The 18,655-nt window shown below is 40.3% G+C and overlaps 1 protein-coding gene across 2 annotated transcripts; it reads right to left on the reverse strand.

The window, feature by feature from the left end:
* Nucleotides 1–1,204: 1,204 nt before the first annotated feature.
* ZNF598 (zinc finger protein 598, E3 ubiquitin ligase) lies at nt 1,205–18,627 on the reverse strand. 2 transcript variants are annotated; one of them, XM_062588337.1, is made up of 12 exons: nt 18,448–18,627; nt 15,367–15,479; nt 13,846–13,975; nt 11,179–11,390; nt 10,382–10,599; nt 9,778–9,895; nt 8,533–8,714; nt 7,289–7,358; nt 5,891–6,654; nt 4,793–4,928; nt 3,778–3,922; nt 1,205–3,501 (listed from the first exon to the last, which is right to left on the reverse strand). In XM_062588337.1, the coding sequence occupies exons 1-12, from the start codon at nt 18,622–18,624 to the stop codon at nt 3,154–3,156; spliced, it is 2,613 nt and encodes an 870-aa protein (XP_062444321.1). In that variant the 5' UTR covers nt 18,625–18,627; the 3' UTR covers nt 1,205–3,153. The 2 variants fall into 2 exon arrangements, with proteins under 2 accessions (XP_062444321.1, XP_062444320.1); XM_062588336.1 differs by having other exon boundaries at nt 7,289–7,361.
* Nucleotides 18,628–18,655: the final 28 nt, after the last annotated feature.

Consider the following 18,655-nt stretch of genomic DNA (forward strand, 5'->3'; position numbering starts at 1 on the left):
ATTCTACGTGACAATCTTGCTCCAGGACACTTTGTTTTGACAACAGATATTTCTCAGCACTGAATTCAAGCACAATATGTAAACATCAAACTTGATTGTATTTTAAGCATATTAACAAAAGAAAGTTTGAAAGAAGAGCTGTCAATTGGAAATTGCTTCCAACATTTTAAGGTATTCCTAGCAAGGTGGAAGCTTTGCTTAATTCATACTTAGAAAATATGCTCCCCTTAACTATATGTCTCTAAATTTCATGCATTTTATGCATTTTGAGCAGAACTTCTCTGCCTTTAAGTGATGTCGCAGACACTGGATTGACATCACTTGGATTTTGCTCATTTTTGCCAAGATGCTGTGTAAGATCAGTTTCCCATCAGGCAAATTACAGATAGCTACACAGCAGCGTTAAAAATCAGCTCACGTTTTAAGAGTAAGCGACAAGCAGTATTCCCTTTTTCTTTTTTTTTTTTTTTTTATTAAAAAAAAGACTGTGGGTAGTTCATACCAGTCTCTGTCCCTGCAAAAATCCCAGATCTTGCAACGGTAGCTAATTCTTAGTTCTCTTCTGCTGCATTTGAACAAAGTTAAGCTAACTGTGGTCATTGTCTCTTCATTAGTGAATCACATCATTACCTTTTAGCAATCGGTATTTCTCTCTGTACTGAAACTACTGTATATATTTGCAAACTCCCTCCCAGTCTCTCTCCGCCCTCGAAACGTGCTGGGGAGAACAGATAGTTTAGTCCCATGCAGTTTTATTCACAGTATTTTTTCTAGAGAGCATTTTTGAAGCTGCATCAGAAGACCCTCCCCCAGTATTTGAGGCTTAAAACTGGCCTTCACTATAATCAACTTGAAACCCAAGTTCAGCTGCCTGTATTTTGTTGCAATATACATTTAAACCTCAGATTCTTTAAGAGTTTTAATATCAAACTGATACCAAATGTGGCTTGCAATTTAAGTGGGTTTTTTTTTCCAGATACCTCTGTATAGGCAGACCGCTTCAAGGAGTTGCAGTTGTTACTAATCTTATGTGCATTATACTATAAAAGTGGACTGTGTATGGAAATAAGTTAAAAATGTTTACAACTTTTGTATATATATAAAAATATCTTTTGAGAGAACATCCTGTGATTATGTATTTTAGTGTCTGTGTAGTAACTGCAACTTATTTTCAATAAAGAGTTAAAAACAAATAGAAGCGGCCTGAAAAAATTGAGTAATATTTTATTTAACCAGGTGAGCACAGGGAACAAAGAAACTGCATCATCAGGCCAAAGAGAACCACCACCTCCAGGAAACTTAAAGCAGCACTTCCAGTTCTCAACCCACTAGGTAGGAACTAACTACATGTCTGATAATACAGAAGAAATTAACTGAAAGTAAAGGGAAGACAGAAGATGCTCCTTCAGAGAATATGTATTTCATTTCCTCTGAACTTTATAAATCAAAGGAAGAGACAGATAAAATCATTTACATTGTGGAGCAATTGCGCACTAGATGCCTTAGGGCAGCTGGCATCAAAATGTGAGCGCAGAAGCTGTAGTGTGATGGGCCTGAAAGCCAGCTCTGTCCAGAGGAACCGGACTCAAATTAGGAACAGTAATACAGAAGCATTACTACTTGTCATGTTTTCATGCATTTTATAAACAGCCATGCAGCCAAATAATGTTCCCTGCCCACATTTCAGGGCATGTAGCCTGGCCCCTGCGAGGCCTAGACACATTCAGGTATTCAAAACAGTCTCAAATATTTGGAAAAGAAACCAAAAGCACTTTGCAGCCTGAGAGCAAGCAAACTAAGTATAAGGCAAGAAAAACTTTCTGTAGCCAGGACTAGCTCTTCAGTAATAGCTTGAGCTCAGTTTCATAGAAATGATGCTTATATAAAAGCAGTGTTTTTTCATTAAAAAATTACATAAATTAATTTCTTTTACGCCTACATGTGAAAAATAGCTAGATCTGGTCTGCCAGGATGGGTGAGACTCAGACACTCTGAGTTACAGCTATGGGAAGTGCACCACAGGGAGGAGTCTTGTCACTCCATCATGTCATTGCTGCTGCTGGAGGAATTCCTTCAAAATATTTAAGTTTCCCCTCTCATCTCCTAGAGGTGGAATTTATAGATGCCAAGCAACATAATCAAAGCTATTGCAGACCATTATCACCAAGGATGTAAACACTCCATACAATCTGAACAAGTTATGCTTGTTAGTGCAGACCACTGTAAACAGATAAATGCACTTAAAGGCACTGCAGCTAAACATGGTCAGTGATCAGCAGCATTTAATGTCCCAATATGCTGTTGTTTTGAGCTACCACCATTAATACGTCCAAGAAATTAGAAATATGGCAGTCATTAAATAAAATTACTGTGAATGAAGTGTGCTTTACAGAAAGTAAAGCCTTAACATTATTATTCTACATGCAGTGCTACAAAATAAGTTTCTTTAAGGAACATGATTACGTAAAAGGTTAGAGGCAACTTCAAATCTCACGTTCAACTAATCACACAGATCAGTCCAATTCTTCAAGTAGTATAATTAATTCAGGTTTCAGACAGGAATATTCTTTGCTATATGAGCAGCCCAATGTTTACAGACACAAAATTGTAATGGTCTTATTCACCAGTGAGTATCATCTTTTCCTTTTCTGCACCTTTGCACCTCTGACTACCTTGATCTTCATAGTCACCAAAAAAAAAAAGCACAAAATCAGAATATGAAGGAAGCTACTTTTGCTTCTATTCATTCCAATGACTCAAAAGCTCCCCCTAACCCTCCAAAAAAGAAAGAAGAAACAAAACTAAATGCTTATTTCCCTATTGTGTCCCCTGTCAATCTTCAGATCAGAAAGTATTTTCTCAGCTATTGCATGTTGCAGGAGAAAGGTGGCCCCCTGCCTCCCCACCCTGCAGTTTCAGCCTAATTCTACTCAGGCATTTCGGAAGCTCAGACTTTGGATGTTAATTAGCTACGGCGCAGTCCAGTGATCCCTTTGCAGAGTATTTACGAACAGCACTGAGAGAGCTCTCTAACAGTTACCTGTGTATTACTACTCAGCTGGCACCAGCTCTCAGCCACACTACACTGCCAAACCTCATTCCAAAAAGTGCATATTCATAGGTTGAGACTTGTTTTATTGGTCTTCAGGAAAGCTAACTGATTATTCTGCTGATTGCCTGTAAAGAAGGGAATTCCTCGTCCTCAATATGCAAAGATTTATGGGTGACAACGTCCTGCTGAGTTAGCACTTGCTTACATGTTGGGCAGATGCAGCAGTCGAGGTCAGAGCTGGAGTCTGTTTGCCAAACATTCTTCTTGTTCTTCTTCGGTTTGTTTGAGCTTTGCTTTTCCTTGATTCTGAAATCATTGTGCGCAGAAAGCAGTTCTTGTTGCTTAACTGTGTCCGGCAACAACACCAACAACTCATTAAAGATTTTCTTGAAGTTATCCCCAAGTAGGTCTCGGCAACTTTTGTAATACTGTGCTGCAGAAATCAGACCCTTCAGTGAAAAAGAGAATTAGCATAATTAGAAATGAGAAAACAACAACTATTTCACTGGCCTATAAAAGGATTCAATTCCTTTCTTCCAGATCGCATCATTCTGTTTTTTTTTTTTTTTTTTTTTTGCTATCTCAACACTAGAGAAGACTACCACTACAGTGGCAAAGAAAAGAAAAAAATCTCCATCTAGTCCATTTGGTGATAGCAAACTGTGACAACTGCACTACACGAACTAACACAGTTCTCAGGAATCCCACAGTTCTTGCTGACTCACCTGTCTGAATTGCCCAGAATGAGTTTTAAATTTATTGAACTTAGACTCATCACTTTGAAGAAATTCTTTAATAGATTGTATTAGCTGAATGTTCCTTTGCTGAAAGTTTTCAGGTATCAAGTATGATCCATGATAGGATTTTGGCCTGCATTTAGGGGAGGGAGGAAAAAAAAAAAAAAGTGAATCTGACAGTATTCCATGTTATAGAAAGACACTACAGATTGTGTGTATGTTAAACGGAGATACTTTTCTGTAAGATACACTCTTGCTCCACCAATTTGACAAGCAATTACTACTAGCAGCATATATATATATTATTTTTATTTTTTTTGATGAGATGTTGAAATGCATCCCACAGGGCTAGTGTATCTGACTCCAGATATTTAAAATGCAAACTTAACAGTCTTGACTAGCTTTTTTTGTAAGTCAGATTTACTAATAACAACATGAGCAAAAAAGACCAGATCCACACTATGAATAAAGCAGAACAGATTAATGAAGACATCTGTATTAAACTTCTATGTATTTTCCCCTTTCCCATAAGCTCATCTTCCCAGCCCAGAAGGATGCCAGCCAAAGACACCAACTTCTGGAAGATCAGAGCAATGAAAGCATCTAGAGGTTACCAAAAAAAGCATGCTTCAGCATCTTGCTTCTGAGACTCAGAGAGAATCAATGGCAAGGTTAAGAAATATGTTCAAACTGCAGTTTTCCAAATAAATCTAGAAGAGAAACCTCAACTGCCAAGCTGCATGTTTTGTTTCCTCAGACTTTCATCCAAATGTACATTTGTGCCGACTTTTACCCAACTCTCCTGAACTCAGCCTGCAATGGCTACAGGACTCTACAACAGAGATCTCAGTTTGGTCTTGTCTTTGTTATGTGGATGGCCTCTGCCCTAACAGCCGTTTAGAATAATCCCTTCCGAGTACTACATGCTTCATCTGAAGCCTATATGACAGAACTGAGACGCAATATGCATAAAGTAACATTAATTCAAAGCACCTTTACTTACTCTTTCAAAGATGTAGTGACAGGTTCAGGGACATTGGTGGATGGAATAACAGCAAAACCTGGAGGGGGTTTGCTAACAGGCACCGACAGTCCTGGAGGTGGAGGAGGACTCTTTAATAGCACCACAGTGTTAAAGCCTAAACGAAGGCAGAAAACAGGCAGGAAGTTATAACACATATCTGCAGTACCCATATACTACCATCTAAAATTGACACCGACAGTCTGATGTACTCTCCAGAAGCACCAAGGAGTAAGAGTCAGCAACACAAATCACTGTATTTAAAGAAACCTAAAATTAAAGAGGTAGGAATCTGTTGCTTTAACAGTCAAGTCAAGAAATACTTCACAGAGCTGGTATTACTTTACAGAAAAGCTTTAGGAAAATTATTTAAAAAACACTAAAACTCATGACAAAAGATATTTTTACATTATTAAAATGAACTGAAATCACTCCAGAAGTCACAACAGCACTAGACATCACATAAGCTATAGCTGACTCCACCTAGCAGTATCTGCAGAGCACTACAGAATAAAATACTGTGCAAGCATCTCCTGATGTGATGCTACTTTCATTAAAACCACTTTAGGTTGCACTTGTTGCTATGTTACTCCAGTTTTACAAGAACGTGGTACCACTGAAAGCACGGGCGATACATCTTTGCAAACACAGAACAAAAGTGACCAAGCAAGCCAACTGTCAGTGCAGCAGTGCCAGTAGGTACTGGTCTCAGTTAAAGAGAATGCCCACAGGAGCTTCCAGGCTAGATCTTAAAATATGAAAACACACATACGCTACTCATCAGAAAAGCAGTGAGTGGCTGCTCATCCACGAGCCACTCCCAGAGAGCAGACACCCGTGACTGCACGGAGCAAAGGTGTTCTAACACTGCAACCACTTCAACAGTGTTTTACAGAGAACATTCAAGAGAATTGAAGTTGCCCACGAAGCCTTTTTTCAAATGCAAACACTAACCATGTGCCAGAACTGCTCTTCGCATGGCAGCCAGAAGGAGCAGTTTGTACTTCTCTTCCATGTGCCACATGCTACATTTCTCTAAGCTACAACCAAACAAGGCTGACTGTGCCCTGTAGCACTTACCTGGTGGAGGTGGCATTCTAGCTGATCCTGAGCTCCCAAGAGCTGGGAAGTCTTCCTGAGGTAAAGGGCATTGGTTAGTCACTGTGGGCTTTTTAAGGCCAGGGGGCTCTTTGGGTGTACTACAGATTGCTAATGATTTTTCCAAATGACCGTTCGTAACAGTTGCAGATCTGTCACTGGCTTGAAGAGCAGAACAGACATTTGATGTCTGTTCTGCTTCTGGCAACTTTTCAAGAGATGACCTGGGAAAGGATGTATCCTGTAAGAGGTTTGGGGAGGACGGTCTCTGCTTCTCAACCCCCATCTTCTTTTTCTTGCTCACTTTTGTAAAAGTTTGTGAGGTAGAAGCTGCCAGCAAGGACGATACATCAAACATTGTTGGGGTGTTTCTGATCTCTTGGGTTGTCAAGCCACTGCCACTGTCTTCATCATCTGACTGAGAGAGTTTATTGCTCTTCTTACTTCCTTTACTGCTATTCAAGGAGGGTGGCTTTTTGGCTATCTGGTTTGCACTGGGGCTACTAATGGCTTTGACCACACTTTTATTAGAACCGTTGCTCCATGCAGATGTGATGTTAGTTACTGTTTTGTTGTTAGGCCTCATTTTGGACACTAGAGCTGGAAAATCTTCCTCTTGAAAAGCTGTTTTCTTTGCAGTAGCTGTATATGTCAAAGACATCCCAGAAGAGATGGTGGGTGCTGCAGAAGATGACAAGCTTGGGAAATCTTCTTCTTTAAGCTTAACTGGTGCTAGCTGGGCAGAGCTGCGAGAAAGGAAAAATACACTAACTTAAACCGATGCTACGGAGGCAACGCAACTCCAACAAGCAGAACGAGCTGAATTCCTGACTGCAGTCTTCCTCAAACTATCACTCGGGGTGTCACAATTGCCATAACAGTTAACAGGATGAAAATGTACTCAGGCTTATCAACTGCGTCTGAAACGAGTTTCCTCAAAGAAGTCACACTGGCCTTGCTGTGTTATCAGTTCTGTCTTCGTACATCTTACCTTGACCAAGAAACTGTACGCAGGTTTTGGGGAGAGGGGCAGGGGGCCAGTCTAGCTGCCACACCTTGCAAAGACTCTATTCTAATAATCACCAATTTAAGGAGATGATACATTTTACAACCCAAAATATACAGTTCCATCAAGATAAACTATAAAGTTAAAAATTACTGGAACAAACGATGTTGAGAATTTCTCTGAAACCACTCAAAGAACAGACTATGCTTTGTCATGCAAGAGACAAGCAGAATCAAAGTTCAAAGTAAAAGAGGGGAAGAGGAAGAATCATTTGCAGTCAAAATGATGTGTAAAATTATTTTCTGCAAAAAATACAAACCTTGAACAAGCTTTTAACTCATTTTTCTCATTGCTGCAGCCTTGCACAAACTTACCCTTGTAGAGGTCCCACTGCTGAACCAATTGCTGGAAAGTCATCTTGGCATAAAGCACCATTAGCAGCTGCTTCTTTTGGAGTATTGAAAAAAAGACCAAAGAGATGTTTTCAACCAAAATCCATTCATTTCAAAATGAAAGCTATTTCTGAACATCACATCAGCATTAGCAAGTCCTATTTTCTGCAGCTGATGATGTCATTAACTGACATTCCAAAAGGACAATTTAAATCCATATGTCACTATTTCCTTCAATTAACTGCATTCACCATTATGTCACTGCACGCTGGTTAGCATATGGCAAGTCCATGATACTTAAACATGAGCAAAACATTGGTTAACAAGGGCGTTCTGAGGGAATCCTCAAGAGACTAAGATGTTACTGCCCCAGCTGTCTGCTCCATGCCTCAGAAGTTAGCACTTGGTTGTCTGCACTGGTTTAGGATGCTCATCTGAGCCTAAGCGCTTGGATTGAGGAATGAAAATAGCTTCACTTGGGAAGCTCCTCCAAGCTGTTTATTATACCTCTGCTATGGAGATGCCCAAGCTGCTCAGCAATAAGCTCTCGGGCAGTTTACAGTACAGCATTTAAATATAAATTACTCTCAATTTGGATTTGCCTTAAAATGCAGTGCTGCAGCAGTTCAGGGACAGACTGAAAACAGTTTAGACACGCATGCAGCAAGAGCTGGGTATGCAGCTGGGGGAGATAACCTTGTCCGTCATCCCCAACTGAGCTGTGCCCATAAACTAACTAGAGCTCTCAGCTGTTTCAATTCATAATTAAAGCATAACCTTTAACTTGAAATCTACTGTTGGAACAGTTAACAGTGGAAAGACCACTGCATCATATATATCTGTCCCCAAACTGGACCCAAGTTGAAACAAGTCAAATCTTGCTTCCATCAGTTACAGACTTTTACTGGGAATAACTTCTTCCTAACAAAAGGGATATTTAGCTCAAGCAAGCACCACAACAAATCAGCTCTTGCATGTAGGAAATGGCATTTAATATTGCATTTAATATTTCTGCCCATCTCCTCTTTCAGAATAACGTGCTGCACAAATCCTAGTGCACTCTGACACATTTCAGTGCAGATGAGTGTTGCGGCATTAAGATCCTCCACAGCTCTCTCTATATTCACTAGCTTTTGAAAATATTACGTGTCGATTCACACCTTTGCCAGGCTGATCTCCTGACCAGTCATGCCTCCCTGAATCTGCAGGGCATGTTCAGCACTAACCTGTAACTTCATTTGAAGACTTTGGCACACGTTTGGAGCTGGGTACTTCTGAATCCCTCAAGTCCTCCTTTTTACCTTTGCTGCTGCTGTCATCTTTATCTTCTACCCGTTTTTTCTCTTCTTGCCGTTTAGCTGCAACAGATGCCCTGACTGCTGCTGCAATGTCTCTGTCTTCTTCTTCCCTAGAGGACAGTACAGACTTTCTTGGTAAAACAGCAAGGATTAGTAAGCACCTTTGTCTCTCTCCAGCTCTCACCTCGCCAGTGTCACATCCCAGTGACATTCCCTGGCTTGTGCTGCCACCTGCTGAGAAGGCTGAAACAAACCCACTTCTCCGATACACCCCCAGCGCGGTCTGGTGAGACAGGCAACATTCAACCCCTGGATTTGCAAGTTCTACACGTGGTGATAAAAAATTCAGTACAGAGTAGACCCGAGTGAACTGCGAGAGACAGTAGTAAGGATGCATGAGGACACTTGTCTCTCCCATTCATTTTCAAATATATGAAAATCTTATCTGTAGGTTGAAGCAACTTTTTGAAATATGATTTGTCATGAACTCTCAACACATGCACGATTCACATGCGACACTGATGTATAAGGTGCTTGGAGATGGATTTTTTCCCCAGTGAATTATCAGTAATGAACCATCCAACTGTCCAGCAAGAAAAGAAGAAAAATAGATGTGCAGTATGTATAAAGCACTCAGGTCTTGTGTGGATGAAAGACATATAAATGCAAAATTTCATATCAATACTTAACCCTCTTCTTTTTCCAAAGCACTCAGTCTGGCCACACAGAGATCTGTTAGTTCAATGAAAAGCATGGTCCTTAGAATAGCAGCTTCATGATTACCCAGACCAAAAAGTCCATTAAACCTGCAAAGGCTTGTCACTTACTTCAGAAAATTCTACTTAGAAAAGTTAGTACAAAAAACAGTTGCTGCAAATTAATGTAGTATTCTGAGCTTAGTTAACCCACTTGTTGAAGATTACATCGTTCGTTTCCTCAGGTAAGTCCAGAGAGCTGAAACTTCACACAAAATTGATTTCACTTTGACCAAGCATGCAGTCAGTACACAGGCTTAGACTGAAAGCCACCTCTGACCTCAGCTAAGGATCCACTACAGAAGTTTCCAGGTTTTCTACTCACTTCTCTCCTACTATCCTACCGAAACATCATTAAGTGGTAATTAAGAAACAGCAGTAAGCAGCAATAAAAATCTACAAGATTTGTGCTACTCACCTCTTGTATCTCCAGCTGCCTCTTCTGTTTTGCTGACTTCCTCGGCCTCCAAGTCTGCCTGACCTCCCTTGCCTGTTAAACCTGTCCACTTCTTCATAGTCCTCTCCACCTATAACACCTAAACAGGAGGGATGGTTGATCAGTCTCAAAAGTTATTTCTCTAATCTGGGCATCACACTATGCCTGAAAAAGGTTGAAAAAGAAAAAAAGGTATAAACAAATCTATATTGATTTCTTTCATCTTGATGATTATGTGGTCCATAACACCTTCAGGAGTGATACATGAAAACGTATTTTGCAGTATATGCATTCCACACACTGTAACCTGTGATGCGAGTTCTAAGTAATTTCATTTTTGTGTGCAGAGACCTCTACAAAGAGTTCCACATAGAACAGAAGTTTGCATGTATGTCAATCTCTGCACTCCTAAGCGGATACACTGCTCGGATCTCATGCTCCACCTTCATCCCTGCTTTCTATCACCTGCAATATAACTAATTCAAGCAAAAGCAAATGGAAACAGAACATCAGCCCTTAAAATCATTCACTCTCATTTTCCCATGAATACTTTTTTGTAAATCTCATTCCCCCCCGTCCCACTTACCCTCGTTCCTCCTCTGATGCCTAGGAGCATAGTTAAATTGAAGGTCTATTTGCCGGTTCTGCCTGGCCTCTGCCCTGTTCTTGCTGTGACAGGCTGTTTTGTGTGCTTTATAATCTATTTCTGTGCGGAAAGCATGGGTAAACTGTTCTGTACTGCACCGTCCCTCTTCACAAAGGAAGTGCTTTTCACGGAAGTGTTCACGAAGGTATTCATAATCACTGGAAAGAGAAAAGGGGCTGAGTCGCAACTTTCCCAATATATCCTGCTAACGCTGCATAATTATTCTTTTCAAGATGGAATGAAGACAAGCCTATCTGTTGGTTCTTCCTTTATCTCCAGGAGAGTTCTCCAGCTGAAACCACTTCTGTGCAGCATAGACATACACCTTAATGTCTGACCTCAGAACCTAAACTAATCCTACTGGATGATAATTATCACATCCAGCAGTGCATAAAACATGTATTTCAAAGGAAAATTTGTTCTCATCTCCTTTGCACAAAGGCTTTGGACTATTAGAATTAATGTACCACACAGCTAATGAAGAAAGCTTTAAAATAAGAACTAGACAGGAAGTGACTAGTGATGCCATCAGCTTGAGAAACAACAGATCAAAGACAGACGGAATTTCAGAATTATTAGTCTTATACTCAGTATAAAAATACATAGACTACAGCCAATCTGCTTACATTCATGCCCTCTGTCTTCAAGCATTACTTTCCACAAAAGTGAAAATAGATCCAAACAAATTTCCTTTAAAAGTTAAGCTACAGAAAGAGAAATAAGCCACTTTCACAAACCTGTAGTATTCCTGAGCACCATCAGAGTCACAGAAATGACAAAAATAATGATCCCGTCTTAGGTGTTTCAGTAACTCATCATTATCCAAATAACGCTCATCACAAAATTTACAGAGGGGATGCCCACGATGAGAGGTGTCATCTGGATCTCCATGGATTCGATGGCGGGCAAGGTCCTTACGAGAATACCATTTCCGTTCATAGGTAAAAATCTTAAGAAATATATATATGTATTACTTCATGTGAATACAGAACGAAGTGGAATAAGCCAGGTTCTGCACAACTTTTTCATCTGTAAGAGTGTAAGATTTGCTTTGACCAGCCTCAGAAAACAGCAATTTCACAATTGACACCCAAAAACTTTAGTGAAAAGGAGCCAAAATTCAAGCAATACATCCAAATTAAATCTAACTTGCAGTTCACTAAGTTCAGACATTGAAAAGAAAATAATTCACTTTTTCTTCACAATTAAATTTTGTTACATTATGTTAAAAAAACCCACAATCTCTGGTGGAAAAAGCCTAAATATATGTGTTTATGAAAACATAGTACTTGCATACTTAAACTTGAAAAAAAAAATGCAAAATAGAAGCGAACTTTTTTACATTCCTCCAACAGCAACTACCCTATATAGCCACATACAGTCAATATGATTCAGTGAACAAATTTTACATTATGAGCCAATATTCGATCCCTACTAAAATACAGGCTATTTTCGTAGAAAGAGTTATGAAGATGCCAAAAACATCAACACATCCTGGAGAACAGATATCCTCTATTTCTTGCTTAGATAAAGAACATTAACTTGTTCTGGAAACAGATCAGTTTGGCTTAGCTATGGTGGACTGCCTGAAGCTTCAACATGTTTAAGAACTACACTTCAGTACTTGCTAGCAGTATGACAGCATTTCTCCAAATTAAAAATGTCTCTGCAGTAATGTGAAATTAAAAAGCAACAAATTCTACTATTGTTTATGCTTTCCCTCAAAGAGATTATGATAAACTAGCTTCTTGCTAACTGCAGAAACAGCTCTTAACCAGACCCAAAAGCACATCACAACCAAAAAAAAAAAGCAGTCTGGCCCTCCCCTGCCCACTTCCCTTGAATTAGCTCTAATGGTTGCCCTACCACAGGAAAGAGGCGAATCAGTTCACTGAAACTTAACCGGGGTGGGGGGGAGAGAGGGGGAGAGCGGAATTAGTCTTCATTCAAACAAACGCTTTGATCACTTTTGGATCCTTCTAATTCTGGCAGTAACCTGCAATTCAACTGGTGAAAGTCAACTGTGACACCACAGGATAAATGCATTAATGCATTTCTCCAGTTTTATACTTATCAGTTTCAGAGAACACACACACATACACAAAACCGTGTATAATGAGTCCTAAAAATACTTGCTTGTGCATTAAACTCCTTCCTGTAACAATAAGCAATGCTGACAATAGTCAGAGGCAGGTTAGCAGTCTCATGCCTTGATTTAACAGTAGCTGCTGGTTTTGGCTGACATGCAATTCAAAAATATGAAAAAGCACTCTACTCTAGGGAAAGATGAAATTCAGACTTTCAGAGCATAAGAAAGCATCACCTTTTTGACCAACATAACAACAGCCATTTTAAGTGATTTTTTTTTTTGAGCAGGGAAAGAGAGGATGTGAGAAAGGAAGACAACAGTGACAGCAAGGTAAGTAGTTTAAAGGCTCAAGATACAGCACCTTTCCAGACTGAGACAACTCAGCTTTCCAGTAACTGTATTTACCTTTAACAGGTTGTAAGAAATCTTTTAAAACTACCTCTGGTCATGTTCTACTTGGGTACACCAAACACAGTGAACCTCAGACATTGACAACAGGAGGTTTCACAGAACGGTTGAGGTTGGAAGGGACCTCTGAAGACCATCTAGTCCAACCCCTCCACCCCCCTCAAGTAGGGTCACCTAGAGCAGGTTAGACAGGATCATGTCCAGGCGGGTTTTGAATATCTCCAGAGAAGGAGACTCCACAGCTTCTCTGGGTAACCTGTTCCAGTGATCTGAACTGGTTTCATCTTCCTATCACATCAACATTTTGATTATATTAAGATATAGGAAATTTGCTTTGAATAAATAAACAAGATAATGAAACACAATTATATTTCATTAAGCCAGCAAGATGAATTTTCATCCTATATATGAGCTGACTGTAAATGCTAAGCCAATTCTGATCTCAGAGAGGAAACTAGTATTTCATGATACACTGTTTTCTGAACTGGCACCGAATATTTTCTCAATTGCAGTTTTACTCTGTAAAATTGTTACAGGTACAAGTCTTATAGACATCAAATCTCTATTGTTACAGTTATAAGAAAGCCTGCCTACAAGTCAGGATTAGCTTCCTATCAGAAAGCCGGGTCTTTGGTACTTGTGGGGTGGAGTTAACCTCAGAAGGTTATTAATCTGGTTGGGTTTAATCTAAAACATAATCCATTTAGAATCTTAAGGCCTCCTTCATCAATCAGTTTACAAAAGGAAAAAGACCTGAAGCAACTGGTTTCACTGCAGGCAGGCAGAGAAAACTTAATAAATTGGTGCTGTTCAGCCACCCTTTTCCTTCTACCTCCCCAAATACTTTTTCAGCTTATGTAAGGAAGCACCCCTTCTTCCCATACCTTAAAATAAAGGGCTAGCTCACCTTTAAGTGTTTAACACAGAGTTTGCAACAGAAGAGTTCATGCTGCTTTCTCATATGCTGTTCCAGATCTGCAAAAGTATTGAATGGCCTTGCATCTGGACATAAAGAGCATTCATGCTGCAGCAGCTTCCTAAGGGACAAAGAACGATTTATTAAAATTAACCGATTCTCTCTCAGCAATCTTATACCTTTACCAAAAAGTGAATATTCCATCAGTGGCAGAAGGCTGCATTTTTATAGCTCCCCTAGCAATTTGTAATGAGGTTAGAGACCTTTTTATTCCAAGGATACTTTTTCACCTGTCAGGAACAGAACAGAACCATATTACAGAGGCTTGAACTGTAAGAGAAAAGCTGAATAGGTACTGTGCAAGTAATATGCTACTAGTACAAAACTTGTGATTGGACTGTAATATGTCCATGCAACAGACTTCTAGCTTATTGAAGACTCAGCCAATTCATACAACATTCACATCCAATTATGCTTTCAACTGTCAGTAACTGAAGAATATGACATGAAACACAGAGGAGACAGAGAATTATAACAGCAAAAGAGCATAAAATTAGTACAATGATCCCCAACAACAGCTGAAAGCAGAGCACTGGTCTCAGTGGAAGATCCCACCAACTCACTCTTGATTGCTACCCATGGAACTGAAGTCTCAGCAACTCTCCAGAAACATCAGAAGTAACTCTCAGAGCTGGTTTATAATTAATCACAATATGCTTTGAGCTAATTAAACCCACTGCCCAGTTCCATAAATATGAAGTCACACAAAGCTACAAATATATCTAAATATATGCAAAGCTACCATCTTAGCATAAATCAGGCTGGACATATTGCACAAGTCTCTAAGAAAAAGGCATCGCTGACTACATTGTTTTGCTTCTTTTCTTTTCTCTCCATTTAACTGATTTTAATTAAATTTAAATCCTCCCAATTAAACATGTTACGAAAAATATTTGAAAAACATGATACTGATGACACATTTTTACTCTGTGGGTTTTTTTACTTCATCCATGTAGAATTAAGATTTTTGTAGGAAGAAGAGGTTGCTCTTCTTTGCAAGCAATGTACAATACAACTGCCTTTGATTAGCCTTTATACAGCACAGCAATAAACACAACTGAAATAGTAATACTGTTCTTAGTAAGTTACAGAACAGCCATGCAAGAAAGGAAAAGCTTTCAGCAAGTTTGCTCTTGGTAAAGAAGCAAAAAACAACTTTTCATTGGCAACAACACTTCCATATTATGCATCTGAACAACTAGAATTCCAGTCTTGAGTTGCTCTCTTTGCTGACCTTGGGCCTGAGAGTTCACACCAAGCATGGTGCTCCAGCCTCTCATCCTACCAAAGCCACTTGCATTGCAGTGTGACTAAGGTACACAGCATGACAGTCACTCTATTTCCATAAAACAAAACCATACTGTTCTATTTAGCCATGCATTTCCTCTTACGTAAGATAGATAAGAATGTGGCATTTTAGGTATATACTACAGAAAGGATTTCAGTATTTACCTGTACAGTGTATAAACATTTCCATCTGTAAAATAGATGTCATATTTCTTCTCGTACTGCAGCTGATTAAGTGCTATTGTTGAGAAAGATGTAAGCTTTCTTCCAAAAACAACCTATAGATGACACAAGAGAGAGCACATGTGAGCTGTACAGTCTTTGGGATTCCAAGTCAAACTCCTTGGCACAAACTTCATTTTTTAGGGAACTCTTCCTAGCCTAAGGCTTGGACAGCATTTCCAGAGCTCCGTGCCAGCTCCTGCTGCTTGTCACTGCCCACCAGCTCTGTCACCACAACTGTCAGCAAAGCAATGGTGACTGCTCCTTAATCAGCTTCTAGCAAGTGAGTCAGATTAGATGAGCGTGGATTGGACTATCTTGATTTTGGGGTTTTGGACTAGTCTTTTGGATGAAGGAACTCTTTTACGACATGTTTTGCTACCACAACTGTGCTAGGAGTAAGTATCTTCAACCAATTCAGCCTCTTGCACAGCAAATGTCTGTCTGGAGTCCCACACTCAGCTCCTTCCTGTCTCCTGCTAGGAGATCACAAAAATTCACACTTCAAAAGTGCTAAGTGACATTACTCATAGTCTGATTGGGAAAGAACAATTTCCTCTTTCCCTAACTACCAAGGAAAGTGAGAAACAAAATACTACATCACTTCTCAAATTACTTGTACCATGTATTCCTTATAAGACAACCTGGTTGTTGGCAACTGCTCCTACCGACCTCCAAGTAGCTCGCCTATGGTACCCCAGCGATTTGCTACATTATGTCCTTCTTCAGAAGCTACCTGCCACTGTTCTGCTTCAACATGTATTCCTAATTCGGGAAATGTTGGGGGTAGCAGCAGCATTTATGAAACAGCTTGAATTACCTGTGCCAGCTCAGATAGGTTTACAAAAAACAAAATACAGTAATTAACTTTCAGTTGTTGCAATGAACACTGTAAATCTAGAAATACTTACAACCTTAACAAAAGAATGTAATTATTTAAGACGTACGTAGCTTAATCTTGTTAAATCACAAAATAATTGCTCCCCTACCCGCACTGGGGTGAAATAGCTTGGAACAAGTCTTTTGTGTGTGTTTTTTTTAAGCTTTCTTTACAGTGGGGTTAATTGCAAATTAATCAAAACAAAAAATGCCAAACTGAAGTGTCAACCTTAAAACAGAAGAAAGAGAATAAAAACCAAAGTTAGTTGCAGAGATGTCAACTACGTCTAATTCCAACTATAAGAAAAAAAAAGAAAAAAAAAAGAAAGAGTTTCAGTGAAATTATAGACATTTCGTTTCAGCCTGAAGTGAGTTCTAGAAGGGAGGAATTCATTGCTGAAAAGCAGCTTTTTTCGCAGGAGACCAACACAACTTCCTATAACAATTCCAAGAACAATCTCACATACATACGTAACAAGCACATTCACTGACCCTCCAAGCCCTAAATTAACTTCAGAGTGAAGTAATCCTTCCTAACTTAACAGCAGCAATTATGCATCACTGAGCACACATATTACCATAACAAGTATATCTTGCTCTCTTCTTCATTTGCTACTCTGATGTAGTCATGTTAATAGTTATTTTTATACCATTTTGACATTAGGCTATTATACTTACCAGGTCAGTCTACATTAATCAGTATTACACCTCTTGAGATTTAGTAGTGGTGCACTTCTAATTCCATGTACACTATGCAAATTAACAAAACCTGTTTTGGAACCTACATATATACTCAGTCCATTCAAGGCCTTTTTTTGGTATGATTCACACAGCTCCAATGGCTTTTTTTCCTCTTATTTTTTCTTCTGAGATGAGTAAACAGACAGAACAGTATCATAGTGGTACTTAAAGACAAGGGTAAAAAGAATGGACATTAAAAAGGACCTCAGACAATTATAATAAAAGGATCATTTTAAACAGTTAACAAATGAGAGAAAAACATGACTTAATGAACTGAAGTTCAGCCCACATAATAAAGCAATTATTACAAAATTGAAAAGCTCTTGAGATTAAAACTGCGTGTCTCTTAGGATCACAGATAGACTGTTAAGGAAGAATAGCAGTATCACAGCCTGCTTCTTCCTTCAATACAAAAAGCAGAGCAGCAGCTCCTCAGAGGATGATCAGGAGCATATCTGCTGTTCAGAATATCTTTCCGAACACAGAGGCTCCTCATGTGCCAGTCAGTTCAGCATAAAAAACACATCAACATTTCTGGCCTCCACAAAGTCTGAGGATCTCAAGCACGCAGCCTAAGAGTGTCTGTCTCTCCAGTCATTTGAGGGACATGAAAAGCAGCTAATGTGGTTTATTTATTTAGGAGGCTCTCCCTTTGCCGGGGGGGGGAGGGGGACAGAACACCCCTCCAAACGCACACTTGTTTTACTTCATTTCCTACACCATCAGAATATATTATTTTGTTTAAAGCTAGTACTAATTCTTTCCTTTGGGGGCATTAGTTTCTCTCCACATCAGCTCTTCAAAAACAACTTCACGTATAAATATTTACTTTTGTAAAAATCCCGGAAAAAAGTTCATCACAACAGTTCACCGCCACGCCAGACCACCCTTCACTCCGTCCAGGGGAGGCAGTGCCTCCTGACACAGCAACTCCTAAACTCTACAATAGCCTGCAAGAACGGACTGGTGGGCCACGAAGACAATAAAAACCTTTCAAAAAGAAAAAAAAAACAGCTAAGGCAATATTAGTTTTTAAGTCTACAGGCTCACACTGTCAGGAATTGAAGGGCAAGTGCTGAATGATATTCCGCAAGGCAAGACACGGCCAAGCCCGGGCAGAATGTAACATACGTTCCCTTTCCTCTCCCCTCCCCTTCCTAAATCCTAAAACCAGGTCAGAAATTCAGCAAGATCAGAAAGAAGACAGAGCGAGCGAGGTCATCGCAGACCAACTCCAGAGAACAAGCCTCGCCGGCTTAAAAAGAAAAAAGGATTTTAAAAAGAGGAATTATTCGCTGTACACTCCGTTTTCGTCACGCCCTTCCGCCGCGGACGGGAGCGGCCGCGCGGCCCCGGCCTCCCCCCGGCGCGGCGCGGCGCGGCCTGCCGGCGGCGGCCCCTCACCTGGCCCAGCTCCTCGCGGCACACGGCGCAGTACCGCACGCCGCACAGCGCCCGCATCCGCACCGAGCACCGGTAGCAGATGGGGTGGTCGCAGCGGCCCAGCGCCACCACCTCCAGCTCGCCGCAGCACAGCACGCACGGCCCGTCCGCCGCCGCCGCGCCCGGCGAGGCCGCCATGGCGGCGCCGACACGCCGCGGCCTGCCCCCG

The sequence above is a fragment of the Rhea pennata genome, chromosome 15, assembly GCF_028389875.1.
Source record: "Rhea pennata isolate bPtePen1 chromosome 15, bPtePen1.pri, whole genome shotgun sequence".
NCBI classification, from domain to species: Eukaryota; Metazoa; Chordata; class Aves; order Rheiformes; family Rheidae; genus Rhea; species Rhea pennata.

What these genes read in the sequence shown, in the direction of transcription:
- ZNF598 (XM_062588336.1), bottom strand. Translation starts at nt 18,624, where the DNA reads ATGGCGGCCTCGCCGGGCGCGGCGGCGGCGGACGGGCCGTGCGTGCTG. An exon ending in GCATCAGAGGAGGAACGAGG is followed by an intron (nt 9,896 to 10,381) that starts GTAAGTGGGACG and finishes CCTCCTGTTTAG; the next exon opens with GTGTTATAGGTGGAGAGGAC. An exon ending in GTCACTACATCTTTGAAAGA is followed by an intron (nt 3,923 to 4,792) that starts GTAAGTAAAGGT and finishes CCCTAAATGCAG; the next exon opens with GCCAAAATCCTATCATGGAT.